Consider the following 23,978-nt stretch of genomic DNA (forward strand, 5'->3'; position numbering starts at 1 on the left):
AGAAGAAAGGAAAAAGGAAAAAGCCCCGCTCTGCGGAAGCTCCGAAACTCTAAAGGAGGCCAGGAGTTGTGTGTTATCACCCACAGACACAAGAGTGGCTTGTGTAAGGTCACCTAAAAGCAACACGAGACTCTCCAGAACATGCTTGGCTGGCAGGCAGAATCTGGCGGCCGACAGCTATTTTATCTGGCTTCAGGCAGCAGTCCAATCAAATCTCAGCCAGGCTTTGGCCAAGAGTCTGCTTACAGTTCCTCTCATATGGCATGTACATGGGAGTTTTAAAATGGAATTCCCATTCTTTCTCCTGTGAAAAGTGAGTGAAAATTGACCTAACCGATGATACACCTTCTGAAGCAGGCAAGGCGATGTAGCTGGCAGGGGGAGAACAATGAGTGGGCGCTGCTAAAAATCCTCCATGTGGACACAATAATATACAATCACATCATTGTTATCCACTTTATGTCCCTTTGGCTCTTTATGGCTTCATGGCTTTCAAAGTTAACCTTTATAATATATCATTGCATTTCCTGCGTTTTCCAATTGTGAAAAGCTTTAAGTAAATATAAAAAGGGAGAAAAATTTTCATTACAAGTCTTCAGACAACCCTGCTAGTGATGTTAATTGCTTACAGTAATCTTTCAAATATCGTATATATTTACTTCAGTCCTTTTGGAATACTTGATCATGCTGGTTTTGGATTTTTCCTGTCAGCTTTGCCAATTCCACAAAGTCCATCATTTTCATCTGCCACTCTTCTTTTGTTGGTACTTCTTGCTGTTTCCATTTTTGGGCTAAAAGGATTCTTGCCGCTGTTGCTTTTAATAAGTTGTGCTGTGCTCACCGCACTTTAAATTTGACCTATCAGTCTGGAAATAGTATGCAAGGTAACAGCATAAGACACATTCTTTGGTAAAGGAAGTTTATGTCCCTTAGGGACAGAACTTTCTTCTGTAGGTAATAGATTGAACTCCATGTACCATCCACACATGCTATCTTGCCTGCTTTTTCTGTTATGTTTTAAATTCTAATGGTGAATGTGAATGACATCGTCCCACCCTTGGTTTTGCACATGCATGCGTCTTTGTAGTTTGTGCAACCTGGTTGCAGTTGCATCCTCTCCCACCTTAGACTAGTGATGCTTTTTATCCAGGTACCAGCAACTGCTTTGTGCAGATGACGCAAAGGGTACTGAATTGATCCTTTCTGATCCTGGGAATAAGGTTTCCACCTTTTTTGTGTGATCCAACTGGCCCCGTCTCAAAGTCCCCTTTGCTCCAATGTCCATAAAATCCAGGCTATATTTGTTAGTTACTGGAAAACTGTACATATTGTGCTGGCCCATCCCTCTTGTGAAGTCTGGGAGTGTTTGTGCAACATCCCTAGAGAGAATATACTATAAACCATGTCTTATTAGAAAAACAAAATGCTAAGCTTAGACTACATTTGCTTTCATCAGGATAGATTTTAGCTGGTCTATTGAGATTGCCTATTAATACAGCCAAACGCCTTTTAAAGAAATTTCCCCCCAGACATCAAATAAACAAAAAGCAGCAATACCAGGATCTAAAAGAAGCATCAACCAACCAAGCCTATCAAAATAATTCAGGTTGTGCAGAGTCCAACATTTGAAGAGGCTTGGCTCACGTTTTCTACCTAATGCTAGTTCACTTTTGCAGATAACATCATGCACCAAGATGTTGTGCATAGATTTAGAACAAGATGTTCTAAAACCATAGAATCACGAGAGAAGGAAATTATATTGTGACCTATTTAGTATGTATTAAAACAACACTTTAGGCAATGTGAGTCTTCCACAGGCACTTGTTTCATAGCCAAAAAAAATAGAATCTGCTTTTTAAAGCTTGCAGTCTCATTTTGACATTGCAAAATTTTAGCAAGCTTCACTGGAGCACAACGGGCAAGGCAATTTTAACTAAATAAATTTACATTTATGAACAGAACTGCAAGAGGCAGAATTGTGTGTAAAGGAGGGAGAGGGTTTTCCCGTAAGACAACATGGGTTCTCGCCCTGTGGCTACTGTGTCTTCTTTAAGGTTGCACAAAACAGCTGAACCTTAAAGTAATTCTCCTGTTGGACAGGGACATTAAAGGGGGCTTACAGTAATAAGGGCAACAGAAGATGAAATAATACTATGTGAGTCAATGTTTTGACAGTGGCAGTGGAAATGACAGCAGACTTCAATAGCATGGCAAACCGTGAGGAATGATTGCACAAGGGACTGAGTTTGGGGATAGAGCGGGTTGGATGTCCAGTTCTAGAGAATGAGCACAGAAAAGATGGAAAAGGGCTGCTGCTTGAGCTGCAAGGGAAAGGCAGAAACATCGGGAGGAACTGGAGATGGGGTTTTGGTGGTTGGGGGACTGGCCCTCCAGTGAGCAGACTGGCAGTTTGAAGGCAATAACAGTGTTGCACATTAACTGCATCAAAATGCAAATTCTATTGGACACAGAAATGCACAAACTAAGCAAGTATGATTAAGGCCAGCCTGCTTTTCATTGTGAACGCTTGTCATTTTGGGATACAAAAGAACTCTAGATCAAAGTTTGATTCCCCTTCAAACCTGGTAAGAATTAGTGCTGTTAGCTTTCATGTAAATGACAATTTTCCTTCAATTTTTTCCTCCCTGAGTTATCAGGGGTGATTCGCATCCAATTTCAATAAAAGAAACTACTGACATTTTAGGAAGTATGTCCAGTATTCTCAGGCCTTGGGAGGAACCAAGTCTTAGAAATGCCAATTCAAAATTGAAAAAGCAAAGGAGCACTTCAAAACCACAAGGTTGGAAACTGAATTGTTTCCCTTTTCCAAGACCCAACAGCTACATCACTAGGGCATATTTGCCAATGAAATGTATCTAGCATCTGCCAACAATGCCCCTCTGCTATCATCATAGGAAAAACATAGCCATTCTTCTGCCTAAACCATAGAGATTGTCTAAGTGCCTCATTAAAATGCCAGGTTACTAGGGGACACTTAAATCTTCCAGGACACTCGAGTATTGACCAGAACAATAACTATTATTGGACAACAAATAACTTCAGGAGGAGACTTGAGTATGAAGTTATCGAATGGTTCCCCTTAGGAGGTTTTTAAGCAGAGGTTGGATGGCCATCTGACATGGATGCTTCAGTTGAGATTCCTGCACTGTAGGAGTTTGGGTCCCTTCCAAAACTACAGTTCTATGTTAAATTCTAGTTTATCAGCAAATATGATCCTATTCATATAGGGATTCCTGTCCCACTATTACATTAATGTGTGACATTGTGAGGGGAAGTTGCTACTCTCTTAATCTGAGTGCTATGAAGAACAGGCACAGACTGCACCCTCCTTCAAGATGGTCTACCTCCATGCCTACAGGTGTACATTTATCTTCCAACTGAGGGCAATACTTCATGCATCTGAAGAAGCAGACTCTGGTTCATGAAGTTATGCCTCTATCCTAATGGTTTGGGATAGAGTATTCAAAAGCCTAGCGGTGTCCCAAGGATGCCAGAAAAGGAAGATGATATCTGGTTCATTATCTATTACACTTAGAATCCAACTCACCTGTGCTAAAAAATGAGCATTTAACATTATATGCCACAGCTATTGCTGACAACTGTGAGCACAATCCAGTGCTTCCAGCATGCAAGCACAGAGAGTGGGAGGAAAGAAAAGGATCTGGTACTTTAGATGATGAATGCAGAGCAATTGGGGAAAAATGTTCTGATAGCTAACTCCCAGAGCAACACTTTTAAGACACACGAGATACTTGGAAATTTCAGCCAGTTCTGCCGAGAAGCTGTCTGAGATTTTAACCAGACGAATGGCTTCACAAGAGTAGAATTCTGTTAACTTCTGATAAGAATACCCCCCCAACTTTACTGAGTTAATTTATACATAAAAGTAGGTTACAACTGTGTATTTGCCAAGCGGAAAGTACCAAACTCTTGTTCCCTTCAACCAGAAGAAACAGTGACTCCTGCTATTTTTGGTTTGGGGATATGACACATTCAGAGAGAGAAGAACGTTGCCTTTTTGAATTAATAAACCCACTGGGCATCATAACTGCAACCAGCAGGTTATGGCTGACAAAACATTTCCATTTACAAAGGAAACTCAAGATGTAAACTGTACGCTCTCTTTTTTCAGTTGTAACATTGCCATATTTATATGCCATATTTATATATACATACACAATACAATACAGAAAACCGGCAGGTGTTCTACTTGGTGATCAAATATAAAAACAACACCCAAGTCCTGTGGGCTTGCAAGTTCTTTCATAAAAGTTACTGCCCCAGAAACGAGGCCATAGGATCATCTGGCCGCTGGCGCTTCATTCGATAAGCTTCCATTTCTTCCTCTGTTGGTTCTCGGCTTTCATACATGCTGTTATACGGCCTCTTTCTCTCATCTAGTTGCATTATTTCTTTCACGTGAAGGAGACGGGCTTCTTCAGCATTCAGTGCCTAAAGGAAAACAAAACCCAATCCATAACTGTGTGACAATATGAGTTTACAGAAGTCAGCAAGATCCAATACAGGGAGTGAGGTTTCTTTAATGATAGGCAGGGATGGAGAGACATTGTCTGCAGCATTAAGGTGATCATGTGGCATAATGTAGGTTTAGCCCATGGGATTCCAGCTGTTGGCTACTGGTCTAAACACCGTCACAAGTATTCACCCAAAAGAGTATGCCTAAAAGTCACCAAGTTGTATTCAGCACTTTACATCTGCTAACAAAAGGAATCCATCGGTTTTAAAATTACTAATAAGCAAGAAAAATGCAGCTGGCAGATTATTCTTATTTCAAGCATACCTTCTTTAATTTTTCCTGTTTCTTTCTATCTTCTTCACTATCAGAACCTGTACTCTTCTTGTGCTTTTTCTTCTTTTTCTTCTTCTCCTCTTTTTGTTTTTCCTGATGCATCTGCAGAGGGTGGAAAAAAGCAATAGTATTCGGAGGCAGCCCCACGTATAACAACTTGCAGTAAACGAACCTAGGGACTTTTTGAGACTTTGAAGGATGAAATGTTACATGGGCTGTGCTTTCTTATTTTGAATAACCACTAGGCGGATCTTGCAGTTAAAGAGAACTATTCCTCTATATCAGTAGTGGGGAACTTCCGGCCCACAAGCCAAATTAGGCCTGGCGGGGGTTTAATTGGGCCCATGGGGCAGTTTCCCTTAAACCACATCCATCTGCTGCACACCAGATGTATGTAACACCAGGTGTGGAGCAAGTAAAGACACAGCTGCAAAGGAACGATTAAAGGGCGCTGCCAATTGTTTCTTGCCAAGCAGGACTTGCATTCGGCACCTTTAAAATTTGATGCCAAATACAAGCTCCGCTGAGATTAGTGTCATTAAAGAACTCCTGATTTGAGCTCCCAAGTGCAACTGATTCCTGCCAAAAGCAGAGGTTTTAATCAGCGTCACTTAGCTGATTGGCATTGACTACAACCCCAGCTGGTACTGGCTGCAGTGACCTTTCTTGGCAGCCTGACTTGAGTTCAAGTTTGTCTGCAAAGAAAAACAACTTCACCTAGTGATGGCAGGTGAGCTGCAGTGGGCATGGAGATCTGGCCTGCTGGCTGGATGCAGTTCCCCATTCCTGCTCTACAAACTAAAATTATCTCTCTTCCTCTTGACACACCAATAGGGTTTTCTTTTCTTTTGTAAAGGGAAGCAGGCAGGAGAAAAAGGCAACCTACCTCCACTAGAGTTCTTTGTTTGGTCACATACTCTTCCTCAGGCACTTCAATGGGCAATTCCTCATCAGCGTTCTGCAGAGAGAGAAAATAGGAGAGAAAATAAAATTCAACAGGAGAAGCATGTATTAGCCTGGTTTTTTAAAACTTAGAAGTGGGAAATTTATTTCTTAGGCCAGTTCTTACAGCAATTTCTCTTCCAGCTTCTCCGGTGCAATACGAATACTTTACAAATGAGTAGCAGCATTTGTATCCCCATTTGCCTTCTTTCCAATAGGAACCCCAAATGCACTGCAGGGGGAATAAAAAGAAAAGTAAAATCAGTTACTTTTACCACCATTGCTTGTGCTGATGTAAAGTTACAGAATTATAGAAATGTTGTTCAGGATACAACTAAACTTTTGAGAAATATTACTTTCCCTGAAATCATGAAATCTACTTACAGAGGATTTATTAAACGTCTATTAAAGTCAAATCTTCAACTTAGGAAGGATTTGTTGTGCTCGGGTCCTGCTTGTTGGCTTCCCAGAGGCATCTGGTTGGCCACTGTGAGAAAAGGCTGCTGGACCAAGGGTTAGAGCAACTGCCCTATGAGGAAAGGTTGCAACATCTGGGGCAACCCAGAGTTCAGCCCTTTTGATGTTTTAGTTTACTTGACTGAGTTTCTGAATATATGCATAATTCTGCTGCCAAAATGGGACATAAAGGGCTTCATTTTTGCTGAACTGTGCCCTGAACAGATGTACGGTATCTGCAGATTTTGAAAACTGATTTTTTAAGTTTCCAAGTCAAATATTTGCAAAGTGAAACGATGGGGCTGGATCTAGATGTCACCCTATGTTCAAGGAAGGTTCCTTCTGCCCACAATAAGCGGAAGGAAGGAAGGCAGCTTTTATTGCTTCTCCCTGCGAAGGAATCATTGTAATAAGTAACTTTTAAAACCAACTGCTTTACAGTGGAGTAGTGACTATGTAAGCACAGGAGAACTCAACTCATACCTATGAACTGCATGCAGGCCAGAATTTGGCTGCTTGCAGCTGAAGGGGAGAACAGCTCAGAATTAATTCTGAGCAGTAGAACCCTTATTCAAAAATATAAAGTGTAGCCTTATTTTTAGTAAGGTTTCCTGTTCTTGGTTACTTACTGTGTGGTTGTTGATAGTTACATCTTCCTCATATTTAGAACGAGCAACAGCCTTCTCTTGGCCTTTAATAACTGTTCCATGTCTAGAATATTCCACGTAATCTTCCGTCTGAGCAAGCAGCAACTCAGGCGGTGGGGCATCCAGATGTTCTTGTCCCCCGTACTGTTAAGAAATAAAGTTTGGAAAAATCTTTAGCAAAGGATTATCTACAGTTTAACTATACAGTATTTTACTAATCAAGAATCCCTATCTGGATATTACAGGAAACACTATACTTATATACAGGCAACCCGATTTGCACGGGGTTGTGTTTCTGGTCAGTAGAGCACACAGAAGCCTGTCCTGCCATTAAAATGACCCACGTGTCGGCGGCTGTGCATCAATTGTACGTGCGCAAAATGGTCATCGCCTGTCCACTGTGCTCTTTTAAAAGAGTTCAGGTGCATGTGTATTGAAAGCATTTTCAAATTTCTCTTCAGTAGAATAGAACACACCAACACAAGCAAAACTGCATAAAATTCTAGCAGTAATTTTTTTAAAGCAAATGCACAGCAAGGTTAGACTATAAATCTATTTCCACCTCAAAAATCAATTGGTTTGTGAACCTATTTACTCCTTGTTGTGTGTTGTATTCTTTTAAGGAGCTTAAATGAAGGGGTTTTTTTATTTATAAAACCTTACAAATTTATAAAACCTTACAAATTGGCCCACGGTTCTGTTCAAAATATGTAATTCAGTAAATCTTGCTTGCTGCATTTCTGATTGTCTACAGCTACTAGTCTGGTGCTTATATATGAGGCTGATTTACCTTCTCCAGGATGGTTTCTTTCTGTTGCTCCTTGAAGTCTTCTTTTTTCACTTTGAAGGACTTATACAAGAGTTCAAGTTTTGTAGGATCTGCCTGAAGATGAACTTCAGAGCCTTTTTCATAGGCTTCCCAGGCAAACACTTTTAAGGAATTAAGGAGAGAGAATGTTTGCAATAACTATTTGCTGATATATATATATATATATATATATATATATATTTTCATATTTGGGGAAGTGGGGGTAAAGGAAGACAAGGCAAAGGGTAAGGTTCTTTCTCTTTTTACTCTTCCCTTCTACTCCCATGAATTATTCTCAGCTTCACAGAGCCAGTTCTAGGAACAGCTGCCATGAACTCTCTAGACTTGGCTCTACTGAGCCAGCTTCAAGAACAGCCCACAACATCACTATCCATCTGCTTAAGTTAGCCTGGAACCCACTTGCTTTGAGCAGAGGGTTCATGGTTTCCAAGGGGCAGAGGAAAGAGAGCTGCCTTGGCGAATTATCTAAGGATACAAAGGGGACATCGGGCTTGGAGGACACCTGCATCACTGCAGGCTCTCCCCCATTTTATACCCCATGCTGAAGGGAAGTGAGTGAGCAAGCAAGCAAGCAAGCAAGCAAGCAAGCAAGCAAACAAACAAACAAACAAACAAGCTACTTCCTTTCAGCCTAACTCCTGGCCTCAGAAGCCTAAGAAAATTCACAACTGCATGATGCTCTCTGCAGCCAGTGTTCCTTTGGCAGTATGGAGGCACAAATGCACCCCTTAGCAGTTTGTTTTCCTTTTTTTGAGGGCAAGGGGAGGTATGCAAGGGGGAACATTGAAAAACCCCAATATTTCTCTAAAAAATTTTTTTTTTGGGGGGACGGTTTCCTCTGAATAAGGACCCTTTCCCTCTATTTGCCCAAAATTGAAACTCCCCTGAAGATTAAACTGAGAATAGTTCCTTCCACTGCCAAAAGCAGGTTTCATTAAGTAGTAGTAGATGGTACAACTGAAGAAAACATGACTGGCAGATTCACTACTTACGCTGAGTTTGCGCCATAGAAATGGTAGCCCCCGTGTAACGAACGAAGTTGTCACCTGCGTAACTGACCCTGGAAGGAAAGACCTTGTAAGTAACCAGGATGCACAGGAAGTATGAGTGGTTTTACATTACAATATGAGTTCTTTCTTCTTTGTTAGGACACTTTCATTGAAAGGCGCCATTCCCATGTTTGCAAAGTTGTGCTTCAATAAGCAACACAAGTCCCTGCACCACCCCCAAAAGCAACACAAGTGATGAGTTCTGCCATAGATCTGTAAAATCCAGCCTGCTTCTTGCGTCTCTGAGGAGACTCAACTGCATGCATTAGCTTTTCAGGCAATATGCTTGTAATCAGAGCAATTATCCATTATCAAAATGCAGTATGAGAAACAACTTTCAGATTAAAACCACACACAAGAAAGGAATGTACTGCTACCCTCCTGCAACAGAGCTTTCTTACACAGCATCTGGGGCCCACATTTGTTGGTGACTTACAAGCCAGCCTCTATTTATGCTCACCACCAAACCTCTCCCATCCCCATGAAAGTCATCCCAACTGTGCTCTGGGTCTTAGAGGCAGGGGTTTCTGTCACCAGTCCTGAGCTGTAGATAACAAACCACACAAGAGATTTCAGCTCTTTTACTTTCCCCAAACTGCAACTCAAAAGAGAAAACCATGTCTATCACCGAACCCTCTGGCTATATACAGAAGGCTTGAAAGGAAAGCATGGTCTCATCTCAAGCTTGGCTACGATAACAAGCAGCTTCAGAGACTCAGATAATTTTTTATTTGCTCCTTACTCCAGCACAAAGTAAAGCTTGGATGAAAGAGAGATAAGCTTTTGGGTATCAGTCCCCTCAGAAGCTCAAGAGCACTTGCCCCTAGTGGGATAGCACATGGATATGTGAATGTCTGTGCAGCATTTAGTTATTCTACTAAATAAAGGGGGACTAATCTTTCTTCAACAGAATAATTAATTTCAACCAAATGATTAGGCGCAATGGAGATGTCAAATCCAATTTCTTTCCATGGGTGAAATCCAAGTGTTTCTTCACCAGTGGAATGGATATTGTTGGTAGAACAGATTCACCCCCCCCCCACTTGCATGCCCTAAAACCTGGTTTGGGAAGCTTCTGGCAGATAGGGAAAAGGGAGGTTCATTCACGAGGTTTTGGATGCCACCCACGAAACCCCCAGTATCAAATTAGTACTAATGAAAGCTTTTCTACTGTCATGTATGTGTTTCACCGGTACCCAAATATTATTGTTTGAAAGGATGCACAAGACATGTAAATTATCCAAGCGAGTTAGTTTCAAACTTACTCATCTGGATTCTTTCCGGCATTGGCATATGGATTCTCTCTCATTGCTCTGGTTTTAGGATCATAGTATGCAGAATTGGGATCAAGATTCCGCAAGTACTGAAAAGACACGAGAATACAGACTTGAAGCTTCAGTGCAGGTAACAGAGCCAACCACCCCTTGAATATCTCTTAATGCCAACTCATCTATGCAGCTAATCAAATCCTCATTTTATTTTAAGTTAAATGGATTTCTTAATGTCACTAAGCAATTAATTTTCAGTTAAGGATGAGAAATCGAAAAGAGACTATTGGTTGCATATATTAATTAATAAAGCTTGATGAAGGCAAGAAGAATGTTGTGTACTTTTCTTAATCCACAAGTAAAACACAGACAGCAGCTACACAATGACAAGGCTTAATGTGAATCTGCTTACTTTAGCGATATCCTCCCGAATACGCAGGTTTCGGACTGTAATACGCCTTTTGGAGTCAAAATTCTGTCCAGGCATATCAATGTCATCTGCATATTTGTCTTCATCTTCATCTTCACTGTTATGATCTCTTTCCTGAAAACATAGCAAGATGTATTATTCGAAAGAGCAATAGGTGTAGAACTCATTTGAACAATTAATCTAAAATGCAAAGACCTTTAAACTATTTAAAAAATTCACACAATTTTATTAGTGCTCTGTAAATAAAATAAAAAAACAATTTTATAAGAGTCATATATGTTTTAATTTATTAGGATCTAAGTGAGGTTAGATTTGCCAAAGTCTATTTCATCCTTGCAGGACAGGTCACTTAGATCCAGAAATAGATGCAAAACATCCCTCTAGTTGGTCCATGCTACTCAAGCAGCACAAAGAGCTGAAAGGGCAGCTGATTAATTTTGTTGTCTCTATGCAAAAATGCTTAAATAAAACAACAACCTCCCTTATTTTCATAAAGTGATGCTGATTATTAGAGGTATCTGGTTGGGGTGAGAAAAGAGGTGGACCCCTCCCCCAATTTTTCACTTTTCCTTTTAACAGTAATAGTTTCTGGTCCGTCATATATGATGGCAGGTGATTAATAGGTGGGTGGTCCAAGCACCTATCAAAATGGCCCACAGAGGTAGGTTCAGTTCTAGATTTTGTCCTTTAGCGTGATCCAGTTGCCCATCTCATAGTACACCAAGCCATTTTCTGTGAAAAAACAATTCTCTCTCCTGTATCTTGTGAGTTTTTTGAAATATTCTTTACCGTTTGTGAATTTGGTTCCTCTTCTCCCCATCTATGTCGCGGGGAGTTCTGCGGCAAGGAAAAGTAGCATTAGCACAGTATATAAGCTCCATTTTGTATTTTAGTTTTAAATGTCAAAATATGTTTTTAAAAAGTGTAATACTGAAATTAACTTTATTGAGGAAGTTGAAAGAAAATACCCTGAAATGGCTCTGGTTTCCTCCCAGTTCAAAAGAAGCTTTAGTATTAAAAGTAGGGTTTATACTGCCACCTAGTGAAGAAATTCAGTATCTTCTGCAAAATGAAGGGCACGCCCAAATGAGTAAGCATTCCTGTTGGTTTGTTCATAGCAAAAGCTTTACACTTAAGGTAGATTTAAGCCTGATCTAGCGCGACGGGGTGAGCTTCTGTTGCTCAGTCCCTGCTCCTGCCAACCTAGCAGTTCAAAAGCATGTCAAAAGTGCAAGTAGATAAATAGGTATCGCTCCGGCGGGAAGGTAAACGGCGTTTCCATGCACTGCTCTGGTTCGCCAGAAGCAGCTGTCATGCTGGCCACATGACCCGGAAGCTGTACGCTGGCTCCCTCGGCCAATAAAGCGAGATGAATGCCGCAACCCCAGAGTCGGCCACGACTGGACCTAATGGTCAGGGGTCCCTTTATCCTTAAGTGCTTATTTGTGCCCTCAGCATCATCCTATACCTTTAACTTTAATAGCAGAGGTGACATGTGAGAAAGGGGGACACACATCCCTTGTGATAAAACACCAGGGTACTAATGTTTTGCTACCAGCATGAGTTTGACCAAACTGCGGGAAGCAGTGGAAGACAGGAGTGCCTGGCATGCTCTGGTCCATGGTGTCACAAAGAGTTGGACACGACTAAACAACAACAACTAATGTTTTCAGTTCACTTACCACTTGCTCCGTCAGCTTTCCTGAAGCCAGCTCCTCCTGGAGCTTCTGCACTTTCAGTGAGCGTTTAGCCTGTTAAAATGAAAGCAGGATTACTTCTCACATTGGTCTGAAAGTTTCCACAACCACTTCATTCATCATGCAAACATCGATCTTGTTTAATTAAAATTAAATCTGTCTAGTTTGGTACTAAAATTCAGTATGAACAATCCCCTTACTAACCCTTAGCAAGCAGAAGTTCTTCTCACCAGAGGGCAACTTTCACTAGACAAGTGGGAATTATCCATTGCTTTGTGAGTGGTGTTCTGCATGCTCAACAGAACTTCCTCTTCCCCTTGTGTACCCCCAAAATCTGTTCCAGAGAGCCCCCCAACAATTTGGAAAGATTTTGAAGAGCTACAGTGGTCTGCAGGAAGAAGAGGAAGTGGACGTTTTCTTGCACAAGCTGACATATGCTGCATGAGCGAAACAGCAGCACTGGACAAAATGCATTGTTCGAAAGTCACTCTTGGCTCAGTGGTCTGGCTAAGTAAAAGACAGCTTTTCATGCACCTTACCTTAAACATTTCTACTGGTATTTAAGTTAGTGTGCAAGTTAATTCTCCTCTAGATTAAAAAGTGACCTATTTTAACATTGATATATGCCACAACTTCCCAAGAGACTGTCAGAATCTTTTAAAAAGAAAAAAACACACCACCCTACTTACTAAATCAACCTTGGCGTATTCTTCTACAATCTTCATATGCTCCTCTGGATTATAGCCATTCCAACGGTCTCTTTTTCCATCATAGTCAAACATCAGCTGTGGTTGCATGTGCTCATCTGGTGCAATGTTGGTTCCTGTGAATTTGGCTCCAACCTTTCTAGGTCTCTGCAGGGAAGGAATTAGATCACAACCTTAGCATTGCTCCTGTTCTTCAGAAAGGAACTGGCCACATTATTATTCATTTTTTGTATCAGAGAGCTTGGGGAAATTAATTTTTCAGGATGTTAGCAAGATTCACAGTTAATTTTATCCAATTTCATGTAAAAATAATAATAGTGCTTACCTCTAAGCAATCTTTCTTCTTGTGTGTAAGGGCACCACAGTTCTCACATGCTCCTTTGCGGTACTTGGTTGCATGAGAATTCTGAGCAAAAAACAAAAACAAATGAAAACTTCCTATCAACAGCACACCTACTTCCCTCCGCTTAGCCTTGATCAGAATATAGTTGGCCCCATTTGACTGCAAAAGAAACAGATCTACAATACAATTAATTTTATCTGTAATGATAATTGCAGAGAACTTGATCCTTAGCTTGAAGTGTACCCCTGCAAGTCAAGTAGTGTAAAACTATCCCACAACATCTGATACTCAGAAAGATGACAAACTATCACTGAACTCAGTATTTTGGATGCCAGTAATAAGAAATAAAGGACCGCAAACTGATTAGGATTTATTCACATTCTAGAGCGCCAGCATTCCCATCATGGCGACCTACCTCTTTGACTCCTCGCTTATACCATTCCCCTAGAAATGTAAATTCTTGTTGCTTCTCTGGCTGAGGTCTCTGATGCTTTAGTGTAGGCCTTTTTGAAGGATCTATATACCATGGGACTGAGGAAATGTACTGAGGAATATGAGGGTTGATGTCTCTGTAATAAATAGAAAAAACACACATTGAAGTGGGAGTAAGCCCCATTGAACATACTGGGAATTACTTCTGAATAAATATGGTTGTGTTATGGTTGCATTGTTGAACATCTAAATGTTACAGATATCCACAAAATAATGTTGTGAATGCTTTGTGACCAGGTAAGATGGACCTTAAGTCTATAAGGGTTCCCATGTAGAGATAGAGATCAAGAAGACATCTAAGTGGAAACTGTTAGGATCATTTCATTATTTATTTATATTCTGCTCTGACATTTATATGCTGCCTTTTCCCTACCATGGAACCTGACACCCAGCTGAACTCAATTGAGACATGCCTCCAAGTACATAGACTCAGACCCACAGAAGGGATGACAACAGAATCCCCAATTCAGTGCTTTTAAAAATACTTCAAAAAATAGATTGTTAATTTCAAGTACAGTGGTACCTCTGGTTACAAACTTAATTCATTCCGGAGGTCACCACTTTAGCTAATGGAGCCTCCCGCTGCTGCGCGATTTCTGTTCTCATCCTGGGGCAAAGTTCTTAACCCGAGGCACTACTTCCAGGTTAGCGGAGTCCGTAACCCGAAGTGTTTGTAACCCGAGGTACCACTGTATCAAAACATACCCACACAAGGTAAACAGAGCTTAGCCACTGTGCAGATAAGAGAGAAAATAGCGGCAGATGGTAGCATGTTTTAGATGTTCCAATAAAGGCAATCAAAGTGTTTCTCCATAAGGGTCCATGAGTCAATGGAGGGTCAAAACCATGTTCGATTGTCTTAACAATACAGTCATACCTCGGGTTAAATATGCTTCAGGTTGAGCGTTTTCAGGTTATGCTCCGTGTTACCTCTGGGTTTTGCCACTTGCGTATGCGCAGACACTCAAAATGACGTCACAAGCATACATTCTACTCAGGATGTGAACGGGGCTCCGGAATGGATCCCGTTCGCATCCAGAGGTACCACTGTACTGTAAAAGGATACCATGTTATATAAGAAGTACGAGTCTTTTCCCCTCCCAGATCAATATTCCGAGCACTGAGCTTTTTAAAACCTCACATTTCAAGATTTCAATCCCTTCCAATTGCCTGCCCCGCTCTTCTAAGGTTAGGAAAAGACTAGACAGGCTGAAGACAGGAATAAACCATACATTTCAGTTCATTCATTTCATAACCCACTGGCTATAGAAATTCAAGCAAGATGAAAGAAATTCCTTCAAGGTACATACCTTCTAACTTCAAAAAAATAAAACAACAAAAAGTTATAAAAGAAGTGCAACTTTGAAGGAAATACAAGGGAACTGCTAGCAGATATGAAGGGATACACAAGACTTACTTTCCCTCTTCATCTACTTCTGCTGGTGCATTGCCCAGTTTTCTCTGTTCTTCCAATTCCTTTTTCTTCCTCCAGTCCTCCCTGGTCATCTTCTTAGGCTCTTCTAAGCCATTTGACCCTCCAGGAGGGTTAGCAGCTATCGTTTCCATACTACCAGATTCCATGATCTTTTACCTACAAATAAGAATGTAGGTTTATCAGCCACAGAAACAGATCAAACACTGTTTTAATACATGTCCTTATGAATAATCTCAAACTGTTAACTATAGTCAGTATTTTGCATGTAATAATTCTCCCACTGACCCTTCACTGATGTGCTTGTAGCATTTGGAGCCAGGCCACAGCCATCAGAAAAAGTAGCTACCATATGAAATATAACACCATTCTCTCTCTGAGAGATGATAACAGAAACAGAAGCAGCTGGGATTAGCGGGATAATGAACAAGCTCGCCATGAATCCAAGAAATGATTCAAAAACCGTAACATGCAGATAAGTTACCACCTCCTATAAATTAGGCGAACGTGAAACCAAAAGCTAGCTAGCCCATCTGATGTTTTGTGAGTTATAAGCCTCCCAGCTATTTTCTCCATTCCTTCTGTGGCTGCATAGATCCCTAGAAGACTCCTCTAACAGGATTTAGCCACCAATGTTTATATCTTTATGAACCATTATCAACGAGTTAGCATTATTAGTCATAGCAGTACGTAACTATGTTTATGTGGGTTCCCCTCCCTCTCATTAGTAACAGTTTAATGAGAACACCTCAACTATGACCTGCTTAGCCATCATACACAGCTGTCAACGTTTCCCCCCTTTTTAAAGGGAAATTCCCTTATTCCGAATAGGATTCGTCGCAAGAAAAGGGAAAAGGTTGACAGCTATGCATCATAGCAAAAGAACATCTATCTGATCTAAGCAACTGGAAGCAAGCAAATAATTTCAAGCACAGTTAATGTACTGATCAATCAGCCTGGCAACTGGAATTGTGCGTTTAACGGAGAGGTGCTGTAAGTGGGGGAGAAGGGCGGTAGGCTAGAGCAGGAGCTCACTCTACGGTCGGCCCCAGTTTTAACCCCCGCCCCCAACCACAAGGACTTCAAGAAGCCGAAAAGAAGCACAAAAAGTCCTTTTTACGACCCTCTTGTGTTTCCCGTGACAAATACGTAGCTGAAACAGGTAAACCAAATAAACCTCCAGAGAAGGTCCTGACGTGAGGCCTTAGCGGGCCTTTGTTTACTCCTCTGTGTGAAAACAATGCACCGAAACCCAAAGGAACGAGGAGAAACAGCAGCCACCACGGAGGCTCCCGGGATTTTAAACGCCATGGGAGACACAATATCCCGAATACGTGCTCCGTATAAATAAGCACTACTTTCAAGAAATTGGAACCGGTCTCTGCTGTCCTATGGGGGAAGTAAAGTCTCCTCCGCCGGGTAACACTCCCAGGGCAGCCACAAAATCCAGCCTTACCGAAGCTGCCAGCCCCGACAGCTGCCGTTTCTACGCCCCAGGATTTTCGGCACCGAGCAGGCCTCACTTCCGCTTTGCTTCCGCTTCCCACAATGCAGCGCGCCGCTCCATCCGCCTTCCTCTTAAAGGAGCACCGCCCTGATTCCAAAGGCCTCTCGGCGTCCCCTGCCCGGTCCTACCATGGCAGCCCGATTCCCACGTGCATTTACTCGGGGTTCAGTCCCACTATGACTCCAGGGCGCTTTGTTTTCGGTGCGCGTCTTAATTAGAGCCCCGAGGGTCGAAAGCCAGCCAACGAGGGGTTTTGGTCCGGCAACTTCCTCTGGAGCAGCTAAATCATACCGTGTTTCCCAACCTTGGGGCTCAACCTGTTTTCGGACTACCAATTCCCATCACACCTGACCACTGGTCTTGCTAGCTAGGGATGATGGGAATTGTAGTCCAAAAACAGCTGGAGAACCAAGCTTCTTAGAACACTGAGCTAAAGGCTGCCGTCCTGTAAGGGCAGTAGGAGGAACCCCAACTAGAGCAAAGCAGTCCTCCTGGGCAGGGCTGTTTCAGTGACTGTATGCATGAGCCTCCTTGCACTAGATGGGACTCATGCCTTAAGCACTGTGGCTGGCTTCAATCTTTATATGGCTACCCACTGATTTGGGAGTAAATCCCAGTACAATGAGACTCCGGAAAAGGATTAGGACTAGCATTGCAAGCCCGGGCGGGGGACGCCCTCTTTGTTTTTGTTGCAGCAGATCGACAGGGCTGCCTTCTCCGCCGCCAATAATAATAATAATAATAAAATAAATAGTAATAATGGTGATAGTAACAACAACAATTTATTATTTATACTCCGAAAGTGTTGCACTCCGGGACCTCCTGTCTGACTCCGCCGAGTGCAGCGAGCAAGGGTGACTTTAGGGCTTTGCAGTCTGATCCCACGCATACGTAGCTGGGAATGAACTCCCACTGTGCACTGCTCCCATAGGAAATACAGTTACACGCACCTTCAACTAGCACACTTCATCTGCTGTCCCTTTGCCTCGTCGTGGGTTCTTTAACGAGCCGGGAAAGCGTGAAACCCCGCCTCCTCTCCTCCGCCATTGGTTTACCGAGGTAGCAATCAGCAGCGGCTCACGCGGGGAGTAACGACCAATGGGGAAGGAGGGTGATGATTTAAAAGTGACCCGTGCGGAAAGCAGAGCTCGTTAGTGGCGTATCGCTTTTAGTGTGCGTGTTATCAATTGTTTGGCAATGGGTGGATTGCGAGGTTTAAAAGCTTGTTTGTCCTAAAATTTTGTTTCCTTTTTTTGTCATTGCTTCCTAATGTCTCGTCTCTATCGATTCTAATTCAAGTGTGCTGGTTTTATGTTTAGTAACAAGTTGTGTTGCTTTTCTAAAATTCTGTATCCTTTTTGCTTGGACTAAATTAATTTTTTTCTTATTGCTGTCAGGTTCTTTGTTTCCTTTGGTCCATTCTATAGGCAGGTAAGTAATGCTAAAAGAGAAGTTGGCTTTTTGGTGTTTTTTTCCTAAGGGTTAGAAACACTAGTTAAATCAATCAGGTCTAGGGCAACCTAAGACTCCAGTCCTGACTGTACTTAAGATGGACAGTCAGTAGGTTTCCTGGAGTTCTGTGTACCTTATTGCTGAGTACTCCTGCACATGGTCAGGCAAGTTAGTGAGACTGCATTAAAATGATGGAGAACAATGTGGGTGGGAATACACTTTGTAGGGTCCCCCTCCCTTTTTTGCTGTTACTTTTTGGGTTACACTGCTATAATGCTAATGTCTGGCATTTAACACTGGCACTCAAGTATGTGGGTAGCATGGAAAGTATTGCTTTAGTATATGTGTCAAAACCTGCAATTTTAGGCTACAATTCTTTTAAGCATTTATCTGAGAATAAGACCAATTGAACTCGGTGGGACCTACTTCTGAGTAGGCAGCAATAGTTCACTGTTGTTCTTAACTTCAGAATGTAGTCCTCTGTAAATAGACACTTTGAAAAAGTTTTTTTTTTTAAAAAGACTGTTTTGTCACCACCACCATGTATTTTTCTAAACTGCTTTAGTGAATAGTTTTTGTTTGCAATTTGAGTTCTGTCTAGTGTTTAACAGTTATCTGCACATACCAGTGCACTGTACCTAGTCAAGACAAACACTTGAAAGAAGTGCATTAAACCAGTGGCCGCCTTTGCTCCAGAAGGTTCTGGAGGAGTTTCCCCAAGTGATTGAAGCACTACTAGTGACATACTTGGACTCCTATGATGATGACAGAAGGCTAAGGATGCAAGAAAACACGAAATAATAATGTATATCTCTGTTCTAGCAATCCTTGGATGTCAAAGTGATGGCGACACAAATTTACATAGAAAAAGAGAATGATGAAATTGGCACGGTTGCTTCTTCTAAGGGTCGGATGCAGTTGGTATCTGCACCATGTAAGTTTGTATTCATGTGAATTTAAACTGGTCTAAATGAACGGAAATACCTATTTTAAACCAAAGCTACATTAAAGATGCTGATGAACTTGAATTAATAATTCAGAATGCTTAATATCAACTTTTTATAGCTTTCTCCTCCTTTTTTTTGGAGGCAGCAATGATAACAGGTCAGCTCAGCTTAGAGGTACCGGATGATGAATCTTTGTGGAAGGACAGGATGCCAGGAGGAAGGAAAAATGAGAACTAAGTGGCTTCTCTTTTATTCTGCCTCATGGAGTATTCTTAGCTGCACTGGCTTGATTTGCTTGTCTTGCCTGTCACATTAACCGTGGTTTAATGTGAACAAGCAGCACACTCAGAATCTCCTGGGGCATTCCTGCTGCATTTTGGATAAAACAAACGAGGACCTGTTTGTCATGTCACCTGAACCTGCACTTGTTTATCTCCAAATGAACCAAGAGTTATAAGCTAAGAACAAACCTTGGTTTACTGCTCTTGGCTTGTTTGGAGAGAGACAAACAACAATCTTGGGTTCATATAACATGATAAATGTACGTTCTGGCTTGTTTTGTCTGTGGTGCCCTTGAATGAAGAAGTTTTGGTACTTTGGGTCTCAAGCATGTTGGCTGACTTGATTTTCTTCCATAGCAAAGAGTTTTGCTGAAAGGTCTTGCCCCAAGACTCCACTTGTTGGAAGGACAGCTAACGTAAATCCAGCAACATCCCAGTCTGTCAGGAAGGTTCTAGGAAATTTGAATAGGCCTTTAACAACAACAAAGAGTAACTTCCCAAAAGGAAAAAAGTCTTCTACGAAAAAGGTTAGTAGAGCTAATACTCCACAGGACTACATTTGATTCTCAAAACAGAATTATTCCTAGGCTGGAGAACTGTCCCAGATATAAGCAAAACAATCAGAGCTGCAGCTTAGGCAAGCTGAATAGAAAAGATCATAGATGTGTGCCAATCTGTCAAAATTTCAGCAAGTGATAATGATCAGCTCACCTTAAACTAGCCTCTTGAGTAACTATAGCTTTCATCTTGTGTAAAACTTTTATTCCAGAAAAGTACAGTAGTACATTGGTGGGTATGAAATAGGGGGATGACTGGCACATAGCAGGAATAAGAGAGTTGTGTGTACATAGAGACCAGTTTTCTCTCTAGCTCATGAAGGAAGAATCCATTCACAAGGATGATTAAAGCTAAGAACACTGGAAAATCTGGTCACAACAAAAACCAGGGTGGCACCTGAAAGGGGATTTCTAAGTGAAGATAAGGGAAGCCTCTGGGAAAGGGAAGAAATGGGGAGGCAGCCTATTTTCTAATTCCTCCTTGGTTAAGGAGTTGGGAACAAGAAGTCATGGTGTTATAATAAACATGATTTAGGTGATTCCCAAGCTGTGGTCCATGGTTCACCAGTGGGAAGCAAAGATTCAGCATATTAACGGGAGAAATCTCTAGTCTGGCTGTTGTAAGACTTTGTTGTAACCACTTTTTCTGGTTATCCTCATTTAAGGCTACTGAAACTGCAAACAGAGTTGAAAGCAGCAGCATGGTTACTGAAGACTATCCAGAAAAGGAGAACCTCTTTTCCTATGATCCTTTAGGTAATGCCTGCCAAGGATTATTTTGGTTTCCTTGGGATAGTGGGGGTGATTGATTGACTGAGCTTCTATACCGTAAGCTGCAACGCATGCTGGGGTTATGTTCTGGGGATCGCACCTAAAGGCAAAATTGTGTAATGTCAAAATGTATTGGGTTCATTGGTAGGTGGGATTGCCAAAGACTTTCCCCCCAGGTGCCTGTCCTATCATCATCATCATTATTATTTTTAATATCATCATCATCATCATCATCATTATTATTATTATTATCATCAACAACATCAGTCAAGCATGTTAAACTGAATGGTCACACATTAAATACATGTAAGTTGCAGGATTACTGTTCTAGAAGTTGCCAGGCATAACGGATAAATAAGTTGAGGAAAGCTGAATAGAAAAATCAGTCTTAGGTACAGTGGTGCCCCGCAAGATGAATGCCTCGCAAGACGGAAAACCCGCTAGACGAAAGGGTTTTCCGTTTTTGAGCTGCTTCGCAAGACGAATTTCCCTATGGGGAACGTCTTGCGAGTGTTCCAATTTTTTTCCGCTCCCCCCCCTTTCTAAGCCGCTAAGCCGCTAATAGCCTTTTAGCTGCTAAGCCTTTAATAGCCGCTAATCCGCTAAACCGCTAATAGCGCTAATCCACAAAGACACTAATAGGGTTGCTTCGCAAGACGAAAAAACCGCTAGACGAAGAGACTCGCGGAACGGATTATTTTCGTCTTGCGAGGCACCACTGTATTTTATTTATGCTCTTTGTGTGCTACTCAATAGCAGTGTAAACCCTGCTAGCTGAGTGAATTATGTCACTGTCCCACTCCTCTAACAAGTAATGGAGAGTGATGCTCAGGGGCAGTGCTAACCACTGTTCTTCTTTCCAAACAGACTTTGAGAGTTTTGAAGTTCCTGAAGAGCACAGGCTGAGCCACATGCCCCTGACTGGAGTTCCTCTGATGGTATTTGAAAATGCCTCTGACAGATTTGCAAGCACAATCTCTGTACCTGCAAAAGAGCCTTCCATTTCATGGGGCTATGGTAAGTAAAAAAAAAAAGAAGTGATTTGCATCCAGTAAAATGAGTGGCTGTAATGCTACATTGTAAGGGGCAATACTTGGTTGGAACAGAGCAAACACAGAAAGAATTGAAAAGCAACTTGGTGGTTGTCCAGCAACAACTGCCTAACATTTGGGTGACTAGGGTAAAAGGGGCACTGGAAAAAAATGGAGATTAGAAATGTAACCATGAACATTAGAAATGAAAATATTAAAATTTGAATATATCTGATTTGATGTTAACTGGCTTTTTAAATCTTTCAGATACCCGGCAGTCTACTCAAGACTTCCTGGCAACTTTGGATGAAATAGTAATTGATCTTCCCCCTCCCTTATAATATGTAAACAGGCTTATCTCTTTTTAAGCTGAATTTTGAGCAAGCTGTATTAATTTTCATAATAAAGGACTTGGATTAAAATCGCAAGATGACTTTGAATGAACTGACTTAACAAAACAAAGTTAAAACTTGCCAGAAACCAGAAGATTGGGCAAAGCCCGTCAATGCAGTTAAGATTAGGACTCCAGACTGCTTTCCTTGACAAAAGGAGAAAATTACAAATAGGGTTGTGAAGCAGGCTCCTAAACATGGTTGGTCTTGCAGTCTTAGTCATCTGGTGGCTTGTTGCTATGTCTGCTTCATCCCTTTTGCTCACCTGAATGTGGATCTGTGAATCTGAGTTTGGTAGTCCAGTTCAGTGAAATGGACAACTCTGAAGTTCAGACATGGTGCTGTACCCAGACTGGAAGGAGGCTGCCAATGAGGCGGGATTTACAATTCTGATCAGCGGTGTGGCCTAGACTTCGTTCTAAAGGAGTGTTGATGTTGGTCACTGTAGAATGACTGAATCATGTACACACTACTTCTGTGATTTGACAAGTGCTCAGGTGCTATGGGAAGCAAAAGCAATTTTGGATCCTCCTACCTTGATTTTACAGAAGCCTTCCAACACCATATTTATCTCCATTCAGGCAGGGGGGATAGAACAGCATAACCAGCATCTCCTGGGAAATGTCTGTTTAAATAATTAACCACTTATCATCTGGAAATTTCAGCCAGGAAAGTTTTCAAGGATAGCAATATGACCTTCCTTCAACAACCCATTGAAATGATGAAGAGGTTTTCTCTTTTTTAAAATAAGGAACGGCAGTCGAATAACCTTTGTAGCATGTTAAGTGAAAGCTAGTTTCAGGAAAGCACTTGGTGCACTTGAATCAAGTCTGGTTAACAGGCTGAAAATTTTAGGGCAGCCTTTCTCAACCTTTGTTCCTCAAATGTTGTTGGCCTATAGTTCCCACCATCCCTGACCACTGGTGCTGCTAGAGATGAGAGGAGTTGTAGTCCATCATCATCTTGGGATCCAAGGTTGAGAAAGGCTGTATCAAGTTACAATCCTGGGTCTACTTGTAAGTAAGCTATTTTAATCCATAGGTCTTCCTAGTAAGTATGGGTAGGTTTCTGCACCAGGCTTATTTCTCTTCTGCTTTGTTGTCCTTCCCCTCTCCCACCCTAGGTTGGGGTGCAGGAAGATTCTCTGCCTAAAGAAAGCTTTTTAAAGCATTCGCTCATTTATTTGCATGGAAGTGCTATCATAGGAGACCTCTTTAAGTCTTGGAACTAGCCAAGCAGAGCTAATGACAATTATTCCTCCCCCCGCCCCCATTTCACATAGGGACTTCTACACTGCTCTCTCCTTTGGTCAAACATTTTCTGTAGCATATAGTCATATAGTCGGTGCAAAGGAATTTCCTCACAAACCCAACTCCTCCATCCAGAGTGCAAAGGAATAGGCTTAAGAAGGCTGGGATGACACTTGCACCCAGAGCAATTGTTGGGTCAGCTTCACTGCAAAATGGGTGGCTAAACTATAAAAGAGCTAGCAATTATGGTAACTTCCCCTCAGGATATGGGTGGGAAGTTTTGTTGCAAGTGCCTTGGGAAAAGGAATCTCTCACAGTCTTGACAGGAAAATGGTGGCTGCTTATGTTGGGGAATCTATGGCCTTCTAGATATTGCTAGACCAAAGCTAGCATTTCTGATTGTAGGCTGAGCTGATGGCAATCGGAGCCCGATGTCTGGAGGGCCCCAGGTTTCCTGTCGCTGGTTTAGCATTCCTCAGGTATCTCACTTTGTGAATATGTGGCTGGCCAAGATGTCAAATGAAGTATTCGCAGAAGGCAGAATTGGAACAAGCACTCCCAGCATTCGCAATTCAGGTCACTGTTATTATTTTTTACAGCAAGCTGCAATCTGTTTTACAAATGGTTTCAGTAGCTCCTCTGACAGCTACACAGTACCATCGTGTGG

At 41.8% G+C, this 23,978-nt stretch overlaps 2 protein-coding genes across 2 annotated transcripts; one reads left to right on the plus strand and one right to left on the minus strand.

Annotated features, from left to right (window-relative positions):
- Positions 1-3,790: 3,790 nt before the first annotated feature.
- SLU7 (SLU7 homolog, splicing factor) lies at positions 3,791-16,703 on the minus strand. The gene is made up of 16 exons (XM_082214721.1): positions 16,580-16,703; positions 15,109-15,282; positions 13,615-13,768; positions 13,182-13,262; positions 12,839-13,003; positions 12,135-12,203; positions 11,242-11,289; positions 10,435-10,566; positions 10,020-10,117; positions 8,698-8,765; positions 7,667-7,806; positions 6,859-7,020; positions 5,901-6,005; positions 5,718-5,789; positions 4,823-4,933; positions 3,791-4,473 (listed from the first exon to the last, which is right to left on the minus strand). The coding sequence occupies exons 2-16, from the start codon at positions 15,270-15,272 to the stop codon at positions 4,294-4,296; spliced, it is 1,749 nt and encodes a 582-aa protein (XP_082070847.1). The 5' UTR covers positions 15,273-15,282; positions 16,580-16,703; the 3' UTR covers positions 3,791-4,293.
- PTTG1 (PTTG1 regulator of sister chromatid separation, securin) lies at positions 10,084-22,097 on the plus strand. Its single transcript, XM_082214772.1, has 7 exons — positions 10,084-10,158; positions 18,028-18,061; positions 18,905-19,016; positions 19,668-19,837; positions 20,533-20,623; positions 21,506-21,655; positions 21,937-22,097. The coding sequence occupies exons 3-7, from the start codon at positions 18,926-18,928 to the stop codon at positions 22,008-22,010; spliced, it is 576 nt and encodes a 191-aa protein (XP_082070898.1). The 5' UTR covers positions 10,084-10,158; positions 18,028-18,061; positions 18,905-18,925; the 3' UTR covers positions 22,011-22,097.
- Positions 22,098-23,978: the final 1,881 nt, after the last annotated feature.

This window comes from Podarcis vaucheri (assembly GCF_965113315.1).
Source record: "Podarcis vaucheri genome assembly, chromosome: 2".
NCBI classification, from domain to species: Eukaryota; Metazoa; Chordata; class Lepidosauria; order Squamata; family Lacertidae; genus Podarcis; species Podarcis vaucheri.